At 34.7% G+C, this 19,912-nt stretch overlaps 1 protein-coding gene across 1 annotated transcript in view; it reads left to right on the top strand.

Annotated features, from left to right (window-relative positions):
* The window catches only part of LOC145292711 (uncharacterized), a 123,730-nt gene that overhangs the window by 46,917 nt on the left and 56,901 nt on the right, over positions 1 to 19,912 (top strand). Inside the window, exons 7-9 of the mRNA XM_080138748.1 lie at positions 604 to 723; positions 4,656 to 4,752; positions 14,792 to 14,958. Of these exons, the coding sequence (XP_079994874.1) occupies positions 604 to 723; positions 4,656 to 4,752; positions 14,792 to 14,958 (384 nt within the window). The remainder of the gene's footprint in view (positions 1 to 603; positions 724 to 4,655; positions 4,753 to 14,791; positions 14,959 to 19,912) is intronic.

The raw sequence follows: 19,912 nt of genomic DNA, 5'->3' as shown, positions 1-19,912 counted from the left end.
CCCCACCCAAAAATAAATAAATAAATAAAAGTAAAAAATAAATCCGTTCTTGCAACAGTTGTTACCTGGTAGTGGTTAAACAAAATGCCTGTTGACTTCCTCTCCTTCCTTCCTCTATCTTCCACTTCTCACACCGTATTTATCCATTTTCCACTCCCATCATATGACCTGTAAATATGTGACTCGAATTACAAAGTTAAAAAATCCAGTAAATCTTCATAGCGTCTCTCTTTCAGATCCCACCTGAAGGTAAGTTCATTATTGTTGTCGTTTTCATTTTCCTGTGTCCTTTTCATACAGCCACACAAGGCACAAACACGTGGGCGCTTGATTCTTTGATTGCTATCACATAAGCATCGTATCACATAAGCATCGTATCACATAAGCATCGCCTGTCTTTGCAATAATTATCTTCCGTTCTTGGTCGCTCCTTATTTATGAAAAGTAAAACATTTTTCTTTTTTATAGTTTTTAGTCACATTCATCGCAAACAATGCATACTGCCCTTGGACTTAATGTTTACGTATGGGACCATGTTTATGTATCTTCATACCCTTTTTGGAGCAATTTCTATTTCAAAAAATGTTATTTTCTTTGTGACAGCTTCCGCGTGGAACTTTCTGTCCTGGTTTGAACATTTCTAGTGTGAAACCGCCGCAAATGAACATGTTATTCTCTGTCAACACGGAAATTGTAGATCTCAATAAAATAACAAACGAACGGGTAAGTTAAACATTAATTTAATATAACCATGACTAGCGTTGCCGGGGAGTTTTTTTTTCTTCTTTTTTACTTTCATAGCTTTTTGTTTCGTCAACTCTGCCGTTATTGCTACATTTTTGAAAATTACAGGATAGAACTATAAATTTGTCGCTCTAAAGAAAACAACAATGCACCTTTATTTCAAAGCTGGCTTTGGTGTTTTGGGAGGTCATGCTGGTGACGTATGACCAAATGTAGTCCAGCCGGTCCAGGTCGGTGGAGGAGAATTTTATCGTTCCACTCTGTAAATGTAATTATTACGGTATCATTTGATTATACTATATTCTTGTTTCTAGTCTAGAATTCACACTATATAAAAAAAAATGAAAGGAAAATTTGTACGACACACGTACTCGTGACGGAAAGAAAATATTGTATTGTAAAAATCACGTAAATTTATCATGTAGTTTTATTTTTTTATAAAGGAAAACATTGTTAAGGAATTTGAGTTTTTCTAATGTTCCCATATAAGAATAGCTTTCTAAAATCTCGCAAGTTTAAATTATTTAGAACCCTTTCCCTTGTTCTTTCAGCCTTTTTTCAAGATTGCTTTGCGATATTGTTGGTGTTCGCTTAGCCACAAAATTGAATTTTCTTATTTATGTAACGCTATCGCTTGAGCGAAGCCCAAACGCCCCCTCGGTGTGGCAATTCCCACAGAATTCAAGACCCAGGCCAACACATTGTCATAATACCTACGGGCCCTGATTAACACTAGCAATAGGTTAACGAGTAATTATGGTGGCTAGTGTGTGGATAATAAAATGACACAATATCCATGCGAAAATGGCAAATAATAATAATTATGTTAAGGATATTTCCAGACAGGAGGGGGGGGGTTGAATTGCTTGGAATTTCAATTTACGCGTGTGTTTGGGGGGTACGTAATAGAATTAACCTACCGAATATGCGGAAATAACAAGTAATAATTGTTTAGTTCAAAAATTTAATTTCGCGCAAAAAAGTTAAAAGCCATTCCGTTTATGATGAATAGAATTGAACGTATTGACAAGGACGAAAGTGCCTTAGATATTTGGTTGGATATTTATTTTAAAATTATTATTAAAGATTCGTCTCTGCGAAAACCGGGAGAATATCATTTCAATTGAGAACAAAAGGAAAATTTCAACTCAAAGAGAGAATTGAGCATCTGACCGCGGTGATGAGATCATGTCTTGCCTTGGAGGCCGTGGGGTAAGTCGCTTTGAGATTTGAATGAAAGAATTATTTTTTTTAATTATTATAAAATGTCATTTCGATTGATGATAAAAGAAATCGTCAAAACCGGAGAATTAACCTGTTGACCAGGACATGCTGCTATTGCGTGTCATTGGGAAAAACTTGAATTGCGTTAGCAAGTTTGGCGCATCGGATTGACTAATCCACTTTTGCATGAGACGATGTGGCACGCGTTTATTGGACGATTGAGGGAGGATTTAATTGGTTCTACCACCAGCTTTGTCAACCGGATACGATATTATTTATTTTTGATTGCTTTGTCTTTTCTGTTGATGAAGCATTTCTTTGGCTAGCATTTTATGGTGATCGATTCGTTCATATGCTGTCCGTTTAACCCAAGAGCATTTACGAAATCCAACTATATTTATCTACAATATGCTTTGTTGATTTCCAACTCTTTAAAAGTTAACATGTGAAGCTATATTGTAGTATTTTCAAAGTTTGACCATAATAGCAATTCCTCTGATATATCGATACTTGATTCTGACTAGTCTAATTTTTTCGATTTTGCATTCCATTATGGATATGACATGAATATATTTTATTTCGCTTTAATTATTTTGCCGAAAATACTTATCCAGCTACGAAAACTATTAGATTGGAGACGTTTTCCCTTGCAAAGCTACAACAGATTAAAAGGAAGTTATCGTGTGCAATTATGCTGAGGTCTCACCTTTTATTTTTTCTGAAAAAAAATACGCATATTAATCATATTGTGTATGTGTATCCTTGTGTCTCGTACCACTTTAATTACACATCATTATTTGTTCGTGTACTATTAATCAATATTAGTTATCAATTATATTAATAATATATTAGTTTACCATTAATCGATTAATATCGTTTTCTATACATAAATATTACTATTAATCAATATTAATATTAATCAATATTAATATTAATATTGATTAATATTACTATCAATCGATTAGCGTCAAACGAACTAAAAATTGCTGATTTCACAAAATAATTTCATGATGAAATTAAAATCATGCAAATTAATTTCTATCAATCGTTACCTTTTCTTCTGTTCCCGGACAATGGCCATATGATTTGAATTAGATGTGAATATGTTTTCTACTCATAAAAGCTATATTCTGTCCTCATCAGACCCAACAAAGGTTATAGTTGTATTGACACTCTTTGACTACCGAACAGAATATTATAGGGTGGGACGATAAAGTTGCTGCCCTAAAGAAAACAACACTACAGCTTCATTTTAAACTTTTATTTAAAGAAATCAATTCAGGTAACTTGATTATGTAGTAGACGTGTCTATTTGTTTTAATAGTGTTTTATGGTGATTATATTGTTCGAATATTATAACCTTGAACCGAAAGTGTTCACGATATTTAATAATATTTTTATTTGTTTTATCGAAATGTCTTTGATCAGATCAAACTGGACGTCTGTTGAGTAAAAGATTGAATCTGTTTGATGGCTGCATTTAGCGACTGCCCATTTATATCTATTCTGGATAGAAAGGAAATAGTTTAGCGTTAAATGAAATCACGACATACGATCTCAATTGACTGCTCTTGACATGCCCAATTCTTCTCCATGCATTCGAAATAAAGAGATTCATATTGATTTGCTTTTCTCCCATGCGTCACCTCAATATTTCACCCTTTCATTTTCCAGTTCTGCTTTTAGGTATTCGAAGGCTTTGTCAACCGTCCTGGGCAGTAGAGAGCTATTAGCTTGTATGAGAATGACCACTTTCCAATACACTTATCAATCTATTGGGGATAGTAATAGATCATTCTGAAAGCCTGACGAAGAGAATTAATATCACAATAAAGGGGAAGTCCTTTAAGCAATCGAAGTCCTTCAGTGTCTATTTTGATTACGTCCTCAGATAGTGTAGCCTATAAGATCTATTGAAGAGTTAGAGAAAGAGCATTTCTTATAATTGAACATTAGATAGAACTTCTTTTGTCGTTTCAGTAAATTTATGAACATTTTTACCGTGTCCTTCTTGCCACAAATTGTTATACGATCTAAATAAGCAAACATGTGAAATGGTGAATTGGTATCTAGAAATTTATATGAATTTGTATAGAAATGAAGTAAGTTGATCGTCAAAGGAATGAACAGTATTCAACCTCAGTTGATAACACTTGATAAGTTCAATTCTTATCCATACATTTGGATCGAACATATTAATATCGGTGTTAATTGGTTTATAAACTAATAATCGAACGAACTTGTAATAACAAGAATCTATCATACAGCCCTGAATATATATTATATACTGTATCATGACGATTGGACCGAACAGTCTCACGCTCTCTTACCGTAGTTACTTATATGTGTGAGATTAAATAGTCATTTATAAATTTACTGATTATCCTTTGTAATGTATTAAGAAGAGATTACACACCTGACACGTTTTTGCTTGGCATACGTAGAGGCAGAGAGGACTATATGACGACGGATGCTGATGCCGACTCTGCATGGATTTTACCTGCTGTTGCTGATGATGACGCTAATTATTATCATCATTATTATTATAGTGTTATTGTTATTGATGATGATGATGATGATGATGATGATGATGATGATGATGATCGCAGTTGACTTCATCATTTTTCTTGTTTTTGTTCTCTTGTGTTGTATTCCCCCTTGACAAAACGTCATTTTCTGTTTTAAAGCTGATCTTTGATGGCGATAAGAAGTTGGTATTGCTGGAGACTGAGAGCAGAAACGTGTCCTCGGGAGTCGAGCGAGTAATTTATGATTACAATACAGGTGAGAAACGTTAATTACTTCCGAGGGAAATTACGAACCGATCGATATGTGCATCTTAAGAATAACACGGGCCCGTTGGGTATGAAAAGAAATAATGTTGGTATTAGTATGTTAGTAGTTTAGGTGGTGTCACTTTTAAGGGTTTTCAGTAATGCACAATCTTTTCTCGGTATCTGTGACCAGTTGTTTAATCGAAGGGAGGGTGAGAAGAAGAAGTGGGAGAACAGAAATAGAGATAAAGGAAGGAAATGGTTAGATAGATAGAGAGCAGAGGGTGACGCACAGAGAAAGGGGGAGATATATTAGGGGATAGAGATATGGGGATAGAGGTATGAAGAAAGAGAGAGAGAGAGTGAAAGGGAGACAAAGGAGAAAGAGATGGAGTAGCAGATGATACGGACAAAGAAGAGGGATGAACCACACAATCATCACTTTATGTATATATATATATATATATATATATATATATATATATATATATATATATATATATATATATCTTAGTCCGTTTCACTTTTTATCGGAAACTACCGATCTCCCTGAAATTTTCCATGGCTTTTTGTTATGATAAGGTGCAATGAAGTAAGTATTATGGTATCCGTTTGATGCACAGTAAGGGATTAACAGGAATTAGTATTTAATGCAAAGATTAGTAGAAATCTAACCACATTCAACCATCTATTTTCATAGAAGATCCATTCTAATTAAATTTTGACGAGCTAAAAAGTACACACACACACATATATATATATATATATATATATATATATATATATATATATATATATATATATATATAGCGAGAGAGAGAGAGAGAGAGAGAGAGAGAGAGAGAAGGAGATGTAAGAGAGGAAGAGGGTAAAAATGGGCAGAGGGAAGAAAAAAGCAGGCTACACGCAGAGAGAAAAGGGCATATATATATATATACTGATGTATATACGCATACACAGGCGGCAAAAAGAAGGTCCGCACTTGTAATTTTTTTCAAAAACTGCAAATTTAAGATAAATTTAATGTAAATGTTTAAACAACCTATACCTCATTTGATTCGCTTTTTATTCTTTTATAATTTTACCTGTTCATATTTGACTTTTAACTGAAACATTCTAGTGTTCACGTCAATTTAAAAAAATAACTGCTCAGCAATGAAAACAAGTGTGGAAGTATCTAGATGCCACAAACCCTTCTACTCTTAAAAGATTTTTTTATTGGATTGGTAGACGTTTGGAATTCGCGCCTTATTACCCGCTTTCCTGATTGTACTAACATGTAGAAGTTTAAACGTAATATAAACTGTTATTAACTTTCTTACATAGTCACCTGTAAATATGGTCTCAAATAGTACCCCCTTACACCCAACTGAACGAGAGTAAAAAAAAAGTATGTGGAGCAACTTTGCTACGAGAAACGGATTATTTCCCTTACATCTGACATGCAGTATTAACCAAATAAACAATGAAATATGGTTAAGATTAAACGTAGAAAATGAAAAGAACTAGTTGTTAAAACTGGAAAAGAAAAAGACGATATTCTAGTAACAAATATAATAAAAGTATAACTTAAAATATTGCAGTATTAATTAAGAATTGATTATATATTGTTAAATTTAATTTTAAAAAATTCCTAATTTTAAGTTATAAATTTATTATATTTTTTACTAGAATATCTTCTTTTTCTTTTCCAGTTTTAACAACTATTCCTTTTACTTTTCTATGTTTAATCTTGACCATATTACTTTACATGCTCGCACTTTTCTATATAATCCATGATTTTTCTAAACTTTGCTTTAAAATAATATTTTCTCTCTGTTTCACTGATTACCCCCTTCTCTCCCCCCTCTCTCTCTCTCTGACTTCTCTTTTTCTCTCTCTGGATTGTGGCGTTCATTCGGCAAATCCGAAAGGTCGGTTAGTGTTTCAGCACAGCGACGGTAAATTATCAGCGACAGTACAGCTGAGCGACCGATCAGGAAAGCGGTGAATTATTAGCGACAGTTTTTTTTTTATATCTTGTAACGACATCATCTCCGCCGTTCGCAGCCGATTATAAATAGCGTAACAGATTTGGTTGCTATGACAACCAACAACTAATAAGAAAAAACCGTCGTTACGTTCCTTACAAATTCTAATTTTATTATAACTTATTTTTTACTGAACGAAAAAATATAATAAGTTTATAACTTAAAATATTGCAGCATTAAAAATTGATTATATAATGTTAAATTGAATTTAAAAAAATGTTAATGCTGCAATATTTTAAGTTATAATTTATTATATTTTTGCTAGAATATCTTGTCCTTTTCTTTTCCAGTTTTAACAACTAGTCCTTTACTTTTCCATGTTTAAGCTTAACCATATTACTCTTCATGCTCGCATTTTTCTATTATAATCCATAATTTTTCCAGTCTTCCAATAAATTCACTTGTTCTTTGTTTATTTCAGTTTTACTTTTTGTCCCCATAAACATAACATACACATATGTAATAGCAATGTACGGCACTCGTCTGCTTTAAGTAAAATCCCCCCAATTATCTCCCTTTCATTCGTTCATTGTCTCTGTTCCTCTTATTAGTTCTCTTTTCGTGAGAGTGGTTCATTAGTAGCAACAGTAGTTGCTAAAGCGACGTAGTTGCTATGGAAACCAGCCATAAAAAAGCATCGCTTACCTCCTTAGGTTTTTTTTTTTTACGATTTTGAACACCAGTAAATTCATCATTTTGTTTTACTGAAGGAAACTTGAATTTTTTTGCCACAATATAGCTGAGAAGGTGATCTATAAACTGTAATGATTGCTTGAAATTTGGTCGAAAAATGAGTGAGCGATGAAGCTTTAAAGCAGTTCTAAATGACTAAAACTGTCACTTGACTATATATTAACCGTGTTTCAATGATTATATATATATATATATATGTTTTGAGAAAAATAGAAAAACCGAATGAAATTATTAAAATAATCAACGTTTCGTCCTTATTCCAGATGACATCTTCAGGATATTGAAGTAAAAATGTAAGAAAAGAAAAAGTCATAGATCATACGAAAAAGAGAACAGTTTTTGAATCCTACCCATGTCGGGAAGGACAAACATATGTGTGCGTATGGGAAGGTTGGGTTCTTCAATGTCTATATATACACTTTTAAAAATGCGTTAAAATAAATATGTACATTTTTTTTTCTGTAAACTTATTCATTTTGTTGAAATATTTAAGGAAAAAACGGTTAGCCAGGATCTGTTTTGATATTTTGTTCTTTGATTATTATTTTCCCTATGCTAGGGGTTAAATGGTAGAAGCTTTTTCTTTGCGTAATAGTATTAGTATTTAATATTAGTGCTGATTCTAAAAGTCTTCTTTGATCTATGACTTTTTTCCTTACATTTTTACTTCAATATCCTGAAGATGTCCTCTGAAATAAGGACGAAACGTTGATTATTTTAATAATTTCATTCGTTTTTTCTATTTTTCTCAAAACATAACGTCAACCACCGCTGGTATTTTTATTTTTATTTTATATATATATATATATATATATATATATATATATATATATATATATATATATATATGTATATATATATGTATGTATATATATATGTATATATATGTATATATATATATATAATCATTTCCCCAATACATATATATATATATATATATATATATATATATATATATATATAATCATTTCCCTACTATATATCTATATATATATATATATATATATATATATTAGGAAAGAGAGAGAGAGAGAGAGAGAGAGAGAGAGAGAGAGAGAGAGAGAGAGAGAGAGTCCGAAGAATCCAAATAATACAAATAATCATTACTCATCTAAACATTTCAGAAATATAACCGATGTACTGAAAACAGAAAAAAAAATTTCGACAAAATCATTTACTGGATCTGTATTTATTATGAAATTTAAATAATTACTTTTAGATAAATACGCATTTTCTTTTCCATTATATTTATTTTATTTTATTTACGAGGGGCGTGCAATAAGTAATGCCCCTGGCCCATTTCCCATAGCAGTAGAGCAACGAAACTTGTCACAGTTACTAGTTTTTCTCTCTTTCTGCGCCCTTGCCTTCTTTGGAGGTGGTGAGTCTAAGTGTTTCCACTGCATTGACTGGGCTTTGGTCTCTGGATCATAGTGATGGACCCAGCTTTCATCCTGTGTAATAAGTCTTTTGAAAGACTTCGACTCATCTTCTTAGCACATCTCCAAATTCATCCTCGAGCACTCGATGCGTTCTCACTTCTGGAATGGGTTGAGGAATCTGGGAATCCATCTGGCAGACACCTTATGCATATGCAAATGATCATGAATGATAGTTTCCACAGACCCTTTACATCTTGGCTATTTGGCGAATAGTAATGCGCCGATCTTCCAAAATGGCAGTCTTAACTTGATGGACAGATGCCTCATCAATGGCAGAAGAGGGGAGGCACCAAGTCTGGGAGCTTTTCCCACAGACTTCCGGCCATGTTTGAATTCACGATGCCAGCGTTTTACAAGGTCATATGATGGGGCATTATCACCATAAGTTTCTTTCATTTCATCAAAAGTCTCCTATGGTGTGCGTCCTTTGAAATACAAAAACCGGATCACTGCTCGATATTCAACAGGCTCCGTTTCATACCTGACTCGGTTCAAACATCTGTAAAACAGACACCACAATTAGTTCAGAGCTGTAATTTGCCACATGACCCGTAAAGATATAAATCATTGCACATGCAAAATTTCAGCTAGATCAGACAACTGGAAGTGGGTCAGGGGCATTACTTATTGCACGCCCCTCGTATTATGTGTGAATGATTTATATTTTTGACGATGTTTCCATTGATTTATTTGTGTATTACGTTCAGGGTTAATTATTTCATCCATTTCTTTGATATAAATTTCTGTAAATAAACATATTTCAATGAAAATAATCAGTTTTCAGATATTCTTGTGTGTTGACCTACATTTTCGTCGGAGTTTTCGGCTTAGGCTTCACCGTTTAATGCTGACCACTTTCAAAACAGGAAATAGTTCGTCTGAATAAATATGCACTTCTATCTTATTATTATTATTATTATTATTATTATTATTATTATTATTATTATTAGCGAGGGTACCCGACGATGCCCGGGCGTTTGAGTTGTGTGTGTGTGGGGGGGGTGTAAATCAAAGCAACAATAAAATGGAGAATAAAGAATAAGCGAAAGAAATGTTAAAACTCTTTTTTGAAAATCGAAAAAAAAATAAAACAGCGAACGTGATGAAAAATAAAGAATAAACGAACGAAAAATGGTATAAATAACCCAGTTTATGTAAACTTTAAAAATCAATAAAAAAAAATGTCCGATATGTCGTCGCGAGCAAGGCAATGATGCTGTCACTATAACCACTGGTCTATGATCGCATCAGTGAAGTAATGTCGTTTTTTTTCTCTCTATTTAAACTAATTCAAGAAAGAACGTTTTTTCGTGCATGCGTGTTTAGCTATAGTCATGAAGCAACGATTTTTTGCTACCTTCCCTCACTGCGAACGTGTATTTATACGAAATAATTGACCGCTTTTTCTAATTTTCACATATTATTCGACCAATACATAGCCCTTTCAGACGGTACCGGTTTCGACTCGGTCTGATGCCGCTGAGAAAAGTTTTAGGCCGACATACATACATACATACATACATTTAAACAGATGGGTGAGATTTATATAATAGACTAGACTCGGTGCCCGGCATTGCGTGTTTGTTTGGAGGTGCGTCTTGAGCAAAAAGAAAAAAAAAGAAGTGGTAGTAGGCAGGCAGGCTCAGACCCGTACCGCGAAAGAGGAAAATAACGTGAACAACAACAACAAAAAAAAAACAATGTGATATCTTTGCTGTTGCGTCCATCGCCAAACCGGAAGTGGCAAAGTTTACATTAAAGCTAGTCAATCGAAAAGAGGGGATAACTTTCGAAAATATCGGCGAAAAAAGCGACCCCTCCCTGTAGAAAAGTATGCCATCAGCGAGAATCGAAACCGGAGCTGTGGCATTCAAACCTTGTGACGTTATAACTGGACCAACGTGACAAGCATATGAACTAATTAAGAATAAGAAATAAAAATAAATTAAGATAGATGTACAACAATTTTTGCAATTTTTATATACTTTTGACTCCTTAAAAATTACTTTAATCGGCTAAAACCCCATAAATGAGTCCATAAATAACCCAATCATTTGAGGGCCCCTAGCGCGCTCTGCAATTTTTAGTTTCGGTAGAGATAGAGTTTGAAAATATAAAGACAGACAGACAGCCATATAGCCTTTTATATTATTATTATTATTATTATTATTATTATTATTATTATTATTATTATTATTATTATTATTGTTATTGTTATTATTATTATTATTATTATTATTATCATTATTATTATTATTATTATTATTATTTTTATTATCATTATTATTTTTATCATTATTATTATCATTATTATTATCATTATTATTATTATCATTATTATTATCATTATTATTATTATCATTATTATTATTATCATTATTATTATTATTATTATTATTATTATTATTATTATTATTAATATTATTATTATTATTGCGAGATGTCTCTGATTGGCTTGTTATGGGAAAGACGACATTGATTTGGAGAGAGCCTACGAAAGGAACAGCTGCCAGCAATTACAGACCGATTGAATATCTACCCCTTATGCTGAAGCTGTTTAGCGGGCACTTCGCAGACATCTTTTGAGTGATGGTGTTGTCCCTAGTGAACAGAAAGGGTGCCGGCGCGGCTCGAGGGGTACTAAGGATCAACTAAAGACTGATAAGGCAGTAACGCAGGTTGCAAAGAGGAAGAAGAGGAATTTGAATGTAGCATTCATCGAAGCTTTTGTTTCTGGTGCATAAGAGCAGGCATTAGGAACACTGTTAAAAAAAGTGGTTCTAGGAGAGGATGTTGTTGCAGAATGCCGGATTTGTGTAAAGTTTTCAAAGTCAATTGCGCACCTTGTAGCAAGATGTAGCAGATTGGTTCAGAAACGATCGCATAGGGCTTCGGATATATTGGGAGACTTGTAAGAAATTTGGGGTGAAGCCTGATGGAAAGAGGTTCGAGGTAGTGACTGATAAAGTGAGAACAAGTGAGGATGGCAATGGAAAGGTATGGTAGGACAAAAGTATCATGAAGACCAAGTAATGGGAACATAATCGTCCGAATTTAGTCGTCATTGACAAGGTCTCAAAAAAGTGGCAAATTGTAGACTTCTCAGTACCCTGGGACAGGAATGTGAGGGAGAAGGAGAACGAGAAGTAGAGCAATTATGCTCCGTTGGCCTTGGAGTCGAGCCGCATACACGAGGTTAAAAAACAAATCATCCTGATTGTAGTTTTTTACGCTAGGTGAAGTATCAAGTCGTCTGGAAAAACATTAAAAAAAAATATGAATCCCCGATGTTTTGGGCGGTCTTAAAACCTCTGCTATTGTAGTTACCACAAATAAGCTAAGAAAACTCTTTGATCTTTGAAGCTCCTTGTTTGGAGCAGAGATTTAGAGAAAGTCCTCTGAGAATGAATCCCATCTCTTTTTAGAGAGACATTGGTAAACAAAATCCGAATTATTATTATTATTATTATTATTATTATTATTATTATTATTATTATTATTATTATTATTATTTATTTATTTATTTATTCACTCGGAGTTCTCATCCATACCATCATATGTGAGTGTTCATTGGTCATAAACAGGTGTGTTCCCTGGAGTCTGGGTGACAAGTGTCCTCATCTTTCAAGTACCATCCCTCCTTTTGAAACCGTTTTAAATGACTTTGCATTATCGTGACAGTCGTACTCAAATGATCTTCTATTGATCTTCTCGAGAGGTTGGGGTGATAATAAACCTCCTCAAGGCCCAAATACTCCCTACGCTCTTCTAGTGTATGTTTATTATTATTATTATTATTATTATTATTATTATTATTATTATTATTATTATTATTATTATTATTATTATTATTATTATTAGCAGTAGTAGTAGTAGAAGTAGTTGTAGCAGCATTCTTTATTATTCTTATATAGAGGTAAAGAGACTTATTATTTTTCCATTCAATTCACATACGTACTTGTTGTGGACAGAATATATGTATGCGTGCACAGAAACACATGTAAATTTAATGGCGACGCAAAACCACCAACTCACCTTTTCTCTAGATGTTAAGAAATGTAAGAAAGCGGCTGAACCAACATAGAGTTAGATAAAGCGAGAGATATGTATACATAGCCCCCCCCCAAAAAAAAACATTTAGGTTACTTGTTCGGTTAATTATACGTTATGTCAATACAGAACAATAAAAACAAAATTTTCCGAGCATCATTCAACCGATGAACCAAGGTGTATTTGTTGAGCGTGTGTTTTGTGTATATATGAAAAAAGACACGAAAACGTGTCAGTTGGCAAAAAGACGCAGGACTATTATGGCCAACGGACGTTAAGTATTTTTAAAATTCATTCTAAATGTTTTACATGTTACCTTGTTTAAACTTGTTTTTCTTGTTTTATTTATGTATTTGTATTTATTTGTATCTACTTTCCTGTCTTTTTTCGTCACCCCCCCATGCTACAAAGTAAACAAACGATAAAAAAAAAAATGCCGGGAATTATTTTTCTCTATTAGAGTAGATAAACTTAGGACTTTATTTAAGTAATATACTTAATATATACTATTGCTGCAAGCTTGCCTATATTGAAAATGCTTGCTTCCTGGCTAGCCAATCAAACCATCTAATATTGTTAGTCTTATTTTCTATTATATTCGAAATATAATACAGTGACATTAGCAAAGAAAAAGTCACTTATGAAAACGAACCTCCTAAATTAAAACCTTGAATAATTATCTAAACTCGAATGTAAATCAATATTAAGCCGACTTTACAAATTGATAAAAGTAAATTATTGGATTTTAATTATAAAGGTGAAGCTCCATTATTCAAACTCAATGACCTCCCTAAACACATACTTAAATCATTCGTTGACATCTATGCTGATGACACGATCATCTACGGAAACACATCAAAGGCTGTAAATGACAAAGTTCTCTCTGATTCTCTCTTCTCTGATCTCGAGCGCGTGGTTCAGTGGGAGAAGACGTGGCTGGTTACCTTTAATGCGTCTAAAACCAAACTCCTATCTTTACATCATCAACGCTCTGATCCCCATCTGGCATCAATTGGTATGGATGGCTCTCGTCTGGGAGAGGCCCCATGTTTTGACAAGCTTCTGGGTTTGACCTTTACTCCTGATCTGAAATGGAACACGTACATCAAGTCTGTTGCCAAGGTCGCTGGAAAGATGGTGGGATCCTTCTAACGCCCCAGAAGATATCTCACTACTGATGCAATTCTCTATCTATATAAAAGCCAAGTACGTCCAAGGATGGAATACTGCTGCCATATCTGGGCAGGAGCTGCTAAAAACAGCCTATCCTGTCTTGACAGAGTACAAAATAGACTTTGTGGCTTAGTGGGGGATGCCCTTTTCTCTACCCTGCAACCTCTCTCCCACAGAAGAAACGTTGCGAACCTATCCTTGTTTTATCGTTATTTCCATGGCAGGTGCTCGTCTGAACTCCAATCTCTGGTCCCCCCTCGCCAATCCTTCACGAAAAACACCTGTCTAGCCGAATCCACTGTGAAAAATTTCCCCCACTCTTTATCTGTGCCTAAATCAAAACGTGGATTCCATGAACAAAGCTTCTTTCTTAGAACTGCATGCCTGTGGAACTCTGTTCCGTCTGCCTGCTTCCCACCGGACTACAACTTGGATGTCTTCAAGTCCAACATTAAGAAATTCCTAATAAACCGCCCCCCTTAAGTAAACACTTCATCAAATCTCCACACTAACGTAATGTACTTGCAATAACCCTTATCCCTGAGTGGTTTCCGGGCCTTGATAAGTGGTGACCACTGTGTAAAAAAAAAAAAGAAGGTTTTCTTAAAACGAAACGACTCATATTTAGTATAATAATATATTTGTATTTGTTTTAATGTAGGTTACAAGTACATTATTTCCTTACGAAACGGTAAGTGCAAAAAACAGCAGAAAATTCAACTTGGTGACTATTTCGTGAAAGGCTGTCTCGGAAACGCCAAGTGCGAGATGTCGGATCCTGACAATTACATCCACATGGATAACGCAGAAATCCAATACGTCGGAAAGGTAAGAAAAACTTTATAGCAGCATTTTTATTATCCTTGTACATAATCTAATTTCCTATGGCCATTTTTTTATTGACACACATTTCTTCGGACATTATATATTTCGATCAGTTTTAGTTGTGGGCTAAAATATATGATGTTACTGCTTTTAAATTTCAGATAACCAAGTTCTAACTAATCAGCCATTAAATTCTGAATCCTTTCTGCAATCCAACTTCAAATTTTATACAGATAAACTTCAATCTAGGCTTAACTTGTCCACCAAGTTTCATTTATGCATGTTCAACAGTCTTTCTTTTATAATTCAACTAGCAAGCCGCCCGGCGTTGCCCGGTCTTAAAGTACGCATGAATATTATATCTTAATTCATATAGAAACTGAGATATATGCATGCGAGTATTATGTTTTTTTTTTCTAAAAGTTCACTTCTTGTAAGTAAAAAATAAATATACTGGAGCTGAGCTCGAAACCAAAACCTAAAGTCAAGTACTATAATCATCAGGGCAGCTTGACACGATTTTTAACAAGTGTTTTCAAACCTACTTATTCTTAACATAAGTAATCTGTCATTTGAACGATTCACGCATGCGCATTTGTGAAACAGCGAACAGATAAAAATCCGATGACTCCCCTCAACGTAGCAATTTAAAAATTTTAACCCTTTTTAGCAACCCTTTTATCCGAATGGAAACAGATTAAAAAGTTTTCCACACGTCTGAATACCCTATATACCAAATTCCAAATCTGTAGAGCAAAAATACATTGAGTATATAGGTTGAGAATTATCCTCACACCCACACACACACACATACATTCTGAATTTTATAGATATACTAGCAGGTCACCCAGCGTTGCGTGGGCGTAAAGTATGCATAATTATTATATTTTAATTAATGCAGAATTCTTATTTATTATAAACAAAAATACCGTAGGTATTAAACGTAACGTTTAATTCATAAAAAAGAAAAAAAAATGAAGTAAGAAAACGAAAAGAAACTGAAACATGCGAGTATTATGTTTTTTTTTCTAAACAGTTCACTTCTTGTAAGTAAAAAACTACTCGAGCTGAGATTAAAACCAAACCTTAAAGACAATGAGTCAACTACAATAACCATTAGACCAGCTTGCCACGACCTTTAAAAGGTGTTTTCAAGCCTTCTTACTCTTAACAGAAGGAAGCTGTCATGTTTCACGACCGCGCATGCGCAGTCGTGAAGCAGTTGACAAACATATAAAAATCCAATGACACCCAAGTATCAATTTTTCAATTTTTACCCGTTAAAAGCCTGTTTCTTTTTCCGGATGAAAACCAATTAAAAAAGTTTTCCACGTGTCTGAATACCCTTTATACTAAATTTCAAATCTGTAGATAAAAAATTCATTGCGTATATAGGTTGAGAGTTGTCCTCGCACACATTCTCACTTTTATGCATATATAGATTATATGGCCAAAATATAAACCTCTGTATTGCAAGAACACCAGGATAAGGCGTGCAGAATTGTCAATAACTCGAACGCACTCTTATCTTGTCACTCTCGGGACGGTGTCAGTATTAACCCATTCAAGATTACATCTCTTATTTACGAAACCCCAAATTGATTTAGGCTTTGACATCCTTCTTCAGTTCAGGAAGAGTATATTGGTAGTTTGGAGAGAATAGACATTATCCTTGAGATAGGCTCGCAGATAAAAATCTGTGGTGTTATAGTCCAACAAGTTCAAAATCCATTCAGGATCATCAAAATGTCCCTGCAACTATTTTTACAGGTCATTTGAATGTATGGAGCTCAAACGTTACGACTGTTCATCTGTTCAAGGCTGCCCAAAACTTGTTAATGACCATCAAGTAACGATCATTATTGATCAAGGAAGAGATGAACATTTGGTTTCCTTCAATAATTACAAGAAACCTTCTCTGCCACCAATAGCAATGGCCAGTGACTCCCTGTCTGAGAGTACATCTTTCAAACTGCTTGGCCTAACGTTCACAGGAAACATAAGTTGGGACAATTATATTGAAAACATTGCCAGGGCCGCTGCGAAAAAGGTAGGCTCTCTCTACTGTGCTAGAAAACTACTGACACCTGAAAGTATCCTGTGCCTCTATAAGGCCACCATTCACCCATGTATGGAGTACTGTTGTCACATTTGGGCTGGTGCATCTGCTGCTAGTCTCTCGCTCCTAGACAAGGTTCAAAAGAGAGTCGCCAATCTGATAGGCCCTGAACTGGCATCTAAGCTTCAGCCTCTGTCCCATCGACGAAACGTTGTATCCCTCTGCCTGTTCTACAAGTATTTTAATGGTGAATGCTCTGACGAACTGCAGACACTTGTGCCCCCACGACGTAAACACCCTCGACAAACCCGACAGGCAGCTAAATCCCACCCCCACACAGTAGAGATCCCTAGATGTAAAAGATCTTTCTACTCCAGTAGTTTCTTCCCCAGAACTGCTAGACTCTGGAATTCCATTCCAGGTCCCTGCTTCCCTAACTGTACTGACATGCAGAAGTTCAAGTGTAACGTGAACCGACATCTTGCTGCCCAAATCCCTACATAGTGCCCCAGTAGTTGCTGCCCCTGATAGTAGCCCCTACACCAAAGTGGCAATGTGCCTTGTTTGAGGTGAAAATGTAATAAACATTTTTTTTTTTAAAATGGTAACAAAACAAAGATTGTTGGACATTCATGATTGAAACTTGGTAGACAAGTCAGTTTGTTTGTAACAAATTTGGTTCGATTGTAGAAACGATTGTGAATGTGATTAAAATGAATGCTATTTCAAATTATTTGAATTATTCGGACATCCTTTCTCATCTTGGGTGTAATTTGCACAACATTTCAAACGATGTAACCTCCGACCTTCTTCAGGTGTATCTTGTTGAACTATGGAATTTTTTTGTGAAACTCTGGAATCTGCACAGAATTTCAAATTTAATCTGTGGTACAGTACTTGATAAAATTCAGCTGTAAGTTACGCTCTTCTGGAAGTTGAAGGTTAAATCTTCAGTGCGGATATCACTCAAAATACCATTGCGAATTACTTAGGAATGCTAGACTGAAGTTTATTTCTAACAAATATGGTCCGATTGCAGAAAGGATTGTTGAATGCTATTAACAATTTCATGATCTACAGTTATATATGAAAATGAAAAGTTTAGCTTTGAAAAATCTATTTTCTAGTTGTGTTTCTTTTTATTGTTGCAACGTTTTCGACACTATACATTTTTTCCTTAGCTTCAGTTGAGAGCTGAATATTATGTTGATAAGAAAGTTATTGCGGTTTTTAACTTTTAAATTCACATGAACATATCTCGGCTCAAACAAAAATGTATTGATCCAAATAAGTACCATCAAAATCAACACACTTTTGTCAACGCAAAACAAATGCATTTATGCCAGTCAAGTAAAAAAAAAATCTTGTGTTCTGGTAGCGATGAAGTCGCTGGAGGTGTTTTTGATATCGCTCAGGTTTTTGAAGTATTTCTCACGCAGAAAGTTGTCGAGATACTTGAAAAAGTGGTAGTCGGTAGGTGAGAGATCTGGAGAGTATGGTGGATAAGGCGATGTTTCGTAGCCCAATTCGTTTCCGGTCAGTTTAGCAACGTGCGGTCGGGCATTGTCGTGGAATACAATTTGGCCTTTTCTATTGACTAATGCTGGTTTTATTGCCAAAGTTTTTGATGAGTTTAATCCATTTGTTGACAGTAATTCTTCGCCGTAACGGTCGCACCTGCTTCCAAAAACTTTAAGCAACTTTATTTCCAGACGTTCTCCCCCATCTTTTTGAGTTGCACGGTTCTCCTGGTCTCTACATTGATCCTTATTATTATTGTTTGGATATATTATACTAACTAAGTATATTTATTTTATTAATTCATTATCTTAAAACCTTAACTTAATAATCTACTTGGAAATAATTCCAAAAAACATATATTCAACTTGCCAGAAAAATTTAAACACGATCTTTTTTATAGCGCGTTTTTTACTTGAAATGTAAGGTTTTTCAGATTTGCGATAAAATTTTTCCATGTTTTATCATATTTCACAAACTTTATTTTCTTTGAGAGATTAACTTTAGGCTATAATCTTTCAAACACAATAAAAAAGTAATAAAAAAATAAATATTATGATCAGTCAGCGTTCAAAACCGTGTCTCCTACCGAGTCAGCCATTGAAATGCACGTTAACATTCCTTTGTAGCCTTTTTATTATTTCAGCTATCACTCATATTTTTCCAATCTAATTGTTTTTATTTTTCTAATCAAAATAAGCAATCCAGCGACCCGCCATTACGCGGATTAATTAATATTAATAATGTTTTGACCCTTGGCACTGCCTACCACAGATCCTACGCTGTGATCACAGCCAAAGGGTAACAGCATTACATTTTGTCTTCACTAATAATTGAGCTGTGTATTTCTTCCAGGATCTTATCATATAACACTGTACTATCTTTTTAACTGACCATATGATTTATTATTATTATTGGCCACACAAGTCAACAAACGATCGGTTTGGAGACCTGTGGTGTTCTCTGGAAGCTGAGTGACAACAAGTCTCCCAAGACGTCCAGCTCTCTCCACCTCTTTCGATAGCATTTGCAAATGAATCTGCGTCATCGCAACAGCCTCATACCATTGATTTCTCGCTGGTAGTGGCCATTGGTTTATACTGGAATTTGAGTGGCACTAAGCCTCCCCACGATCCCAGTTCTCTTCGCGCTTGTCCAGCGGAGGTCTGGCCAGCGCTCTCTCCTCAGTCTTTCCATCCTCCTTGACCCTTCTCGGCTCTTTGGTATCACTTTTCTATTGGGGAGGCAGTGATGAAACAATGGGGGGATGCATGATGGTGGTGTAGAACTTGTTGATATGCAGCTTCGGTGTTCTTCATTCCCTGTAACGCTTCTTTGTTATATTGTCTTGTGTTATTCCCCACATTCTAGGGTTTTCCT

The sequence above is a fragment of the Euprymna scolopes genome, chromosome 14, assembly GCF_053919585.1.
Source record: "Euprymna scolopes isolate OS-2025 chromosome 14, ASM5391958v1, whole genome shotgun sequence".
Lineage (NCBI taxonomy): Eukaryota > Metazoa > Mollusca > Cephalopoda > Sepiida > Sepiolidae > Euprymna > Euprymna scolopes.
Note: the sequence above shows the minus strand (reverse complement) of the source record. Positions and strands in the feature narration are given on the sequence as shown.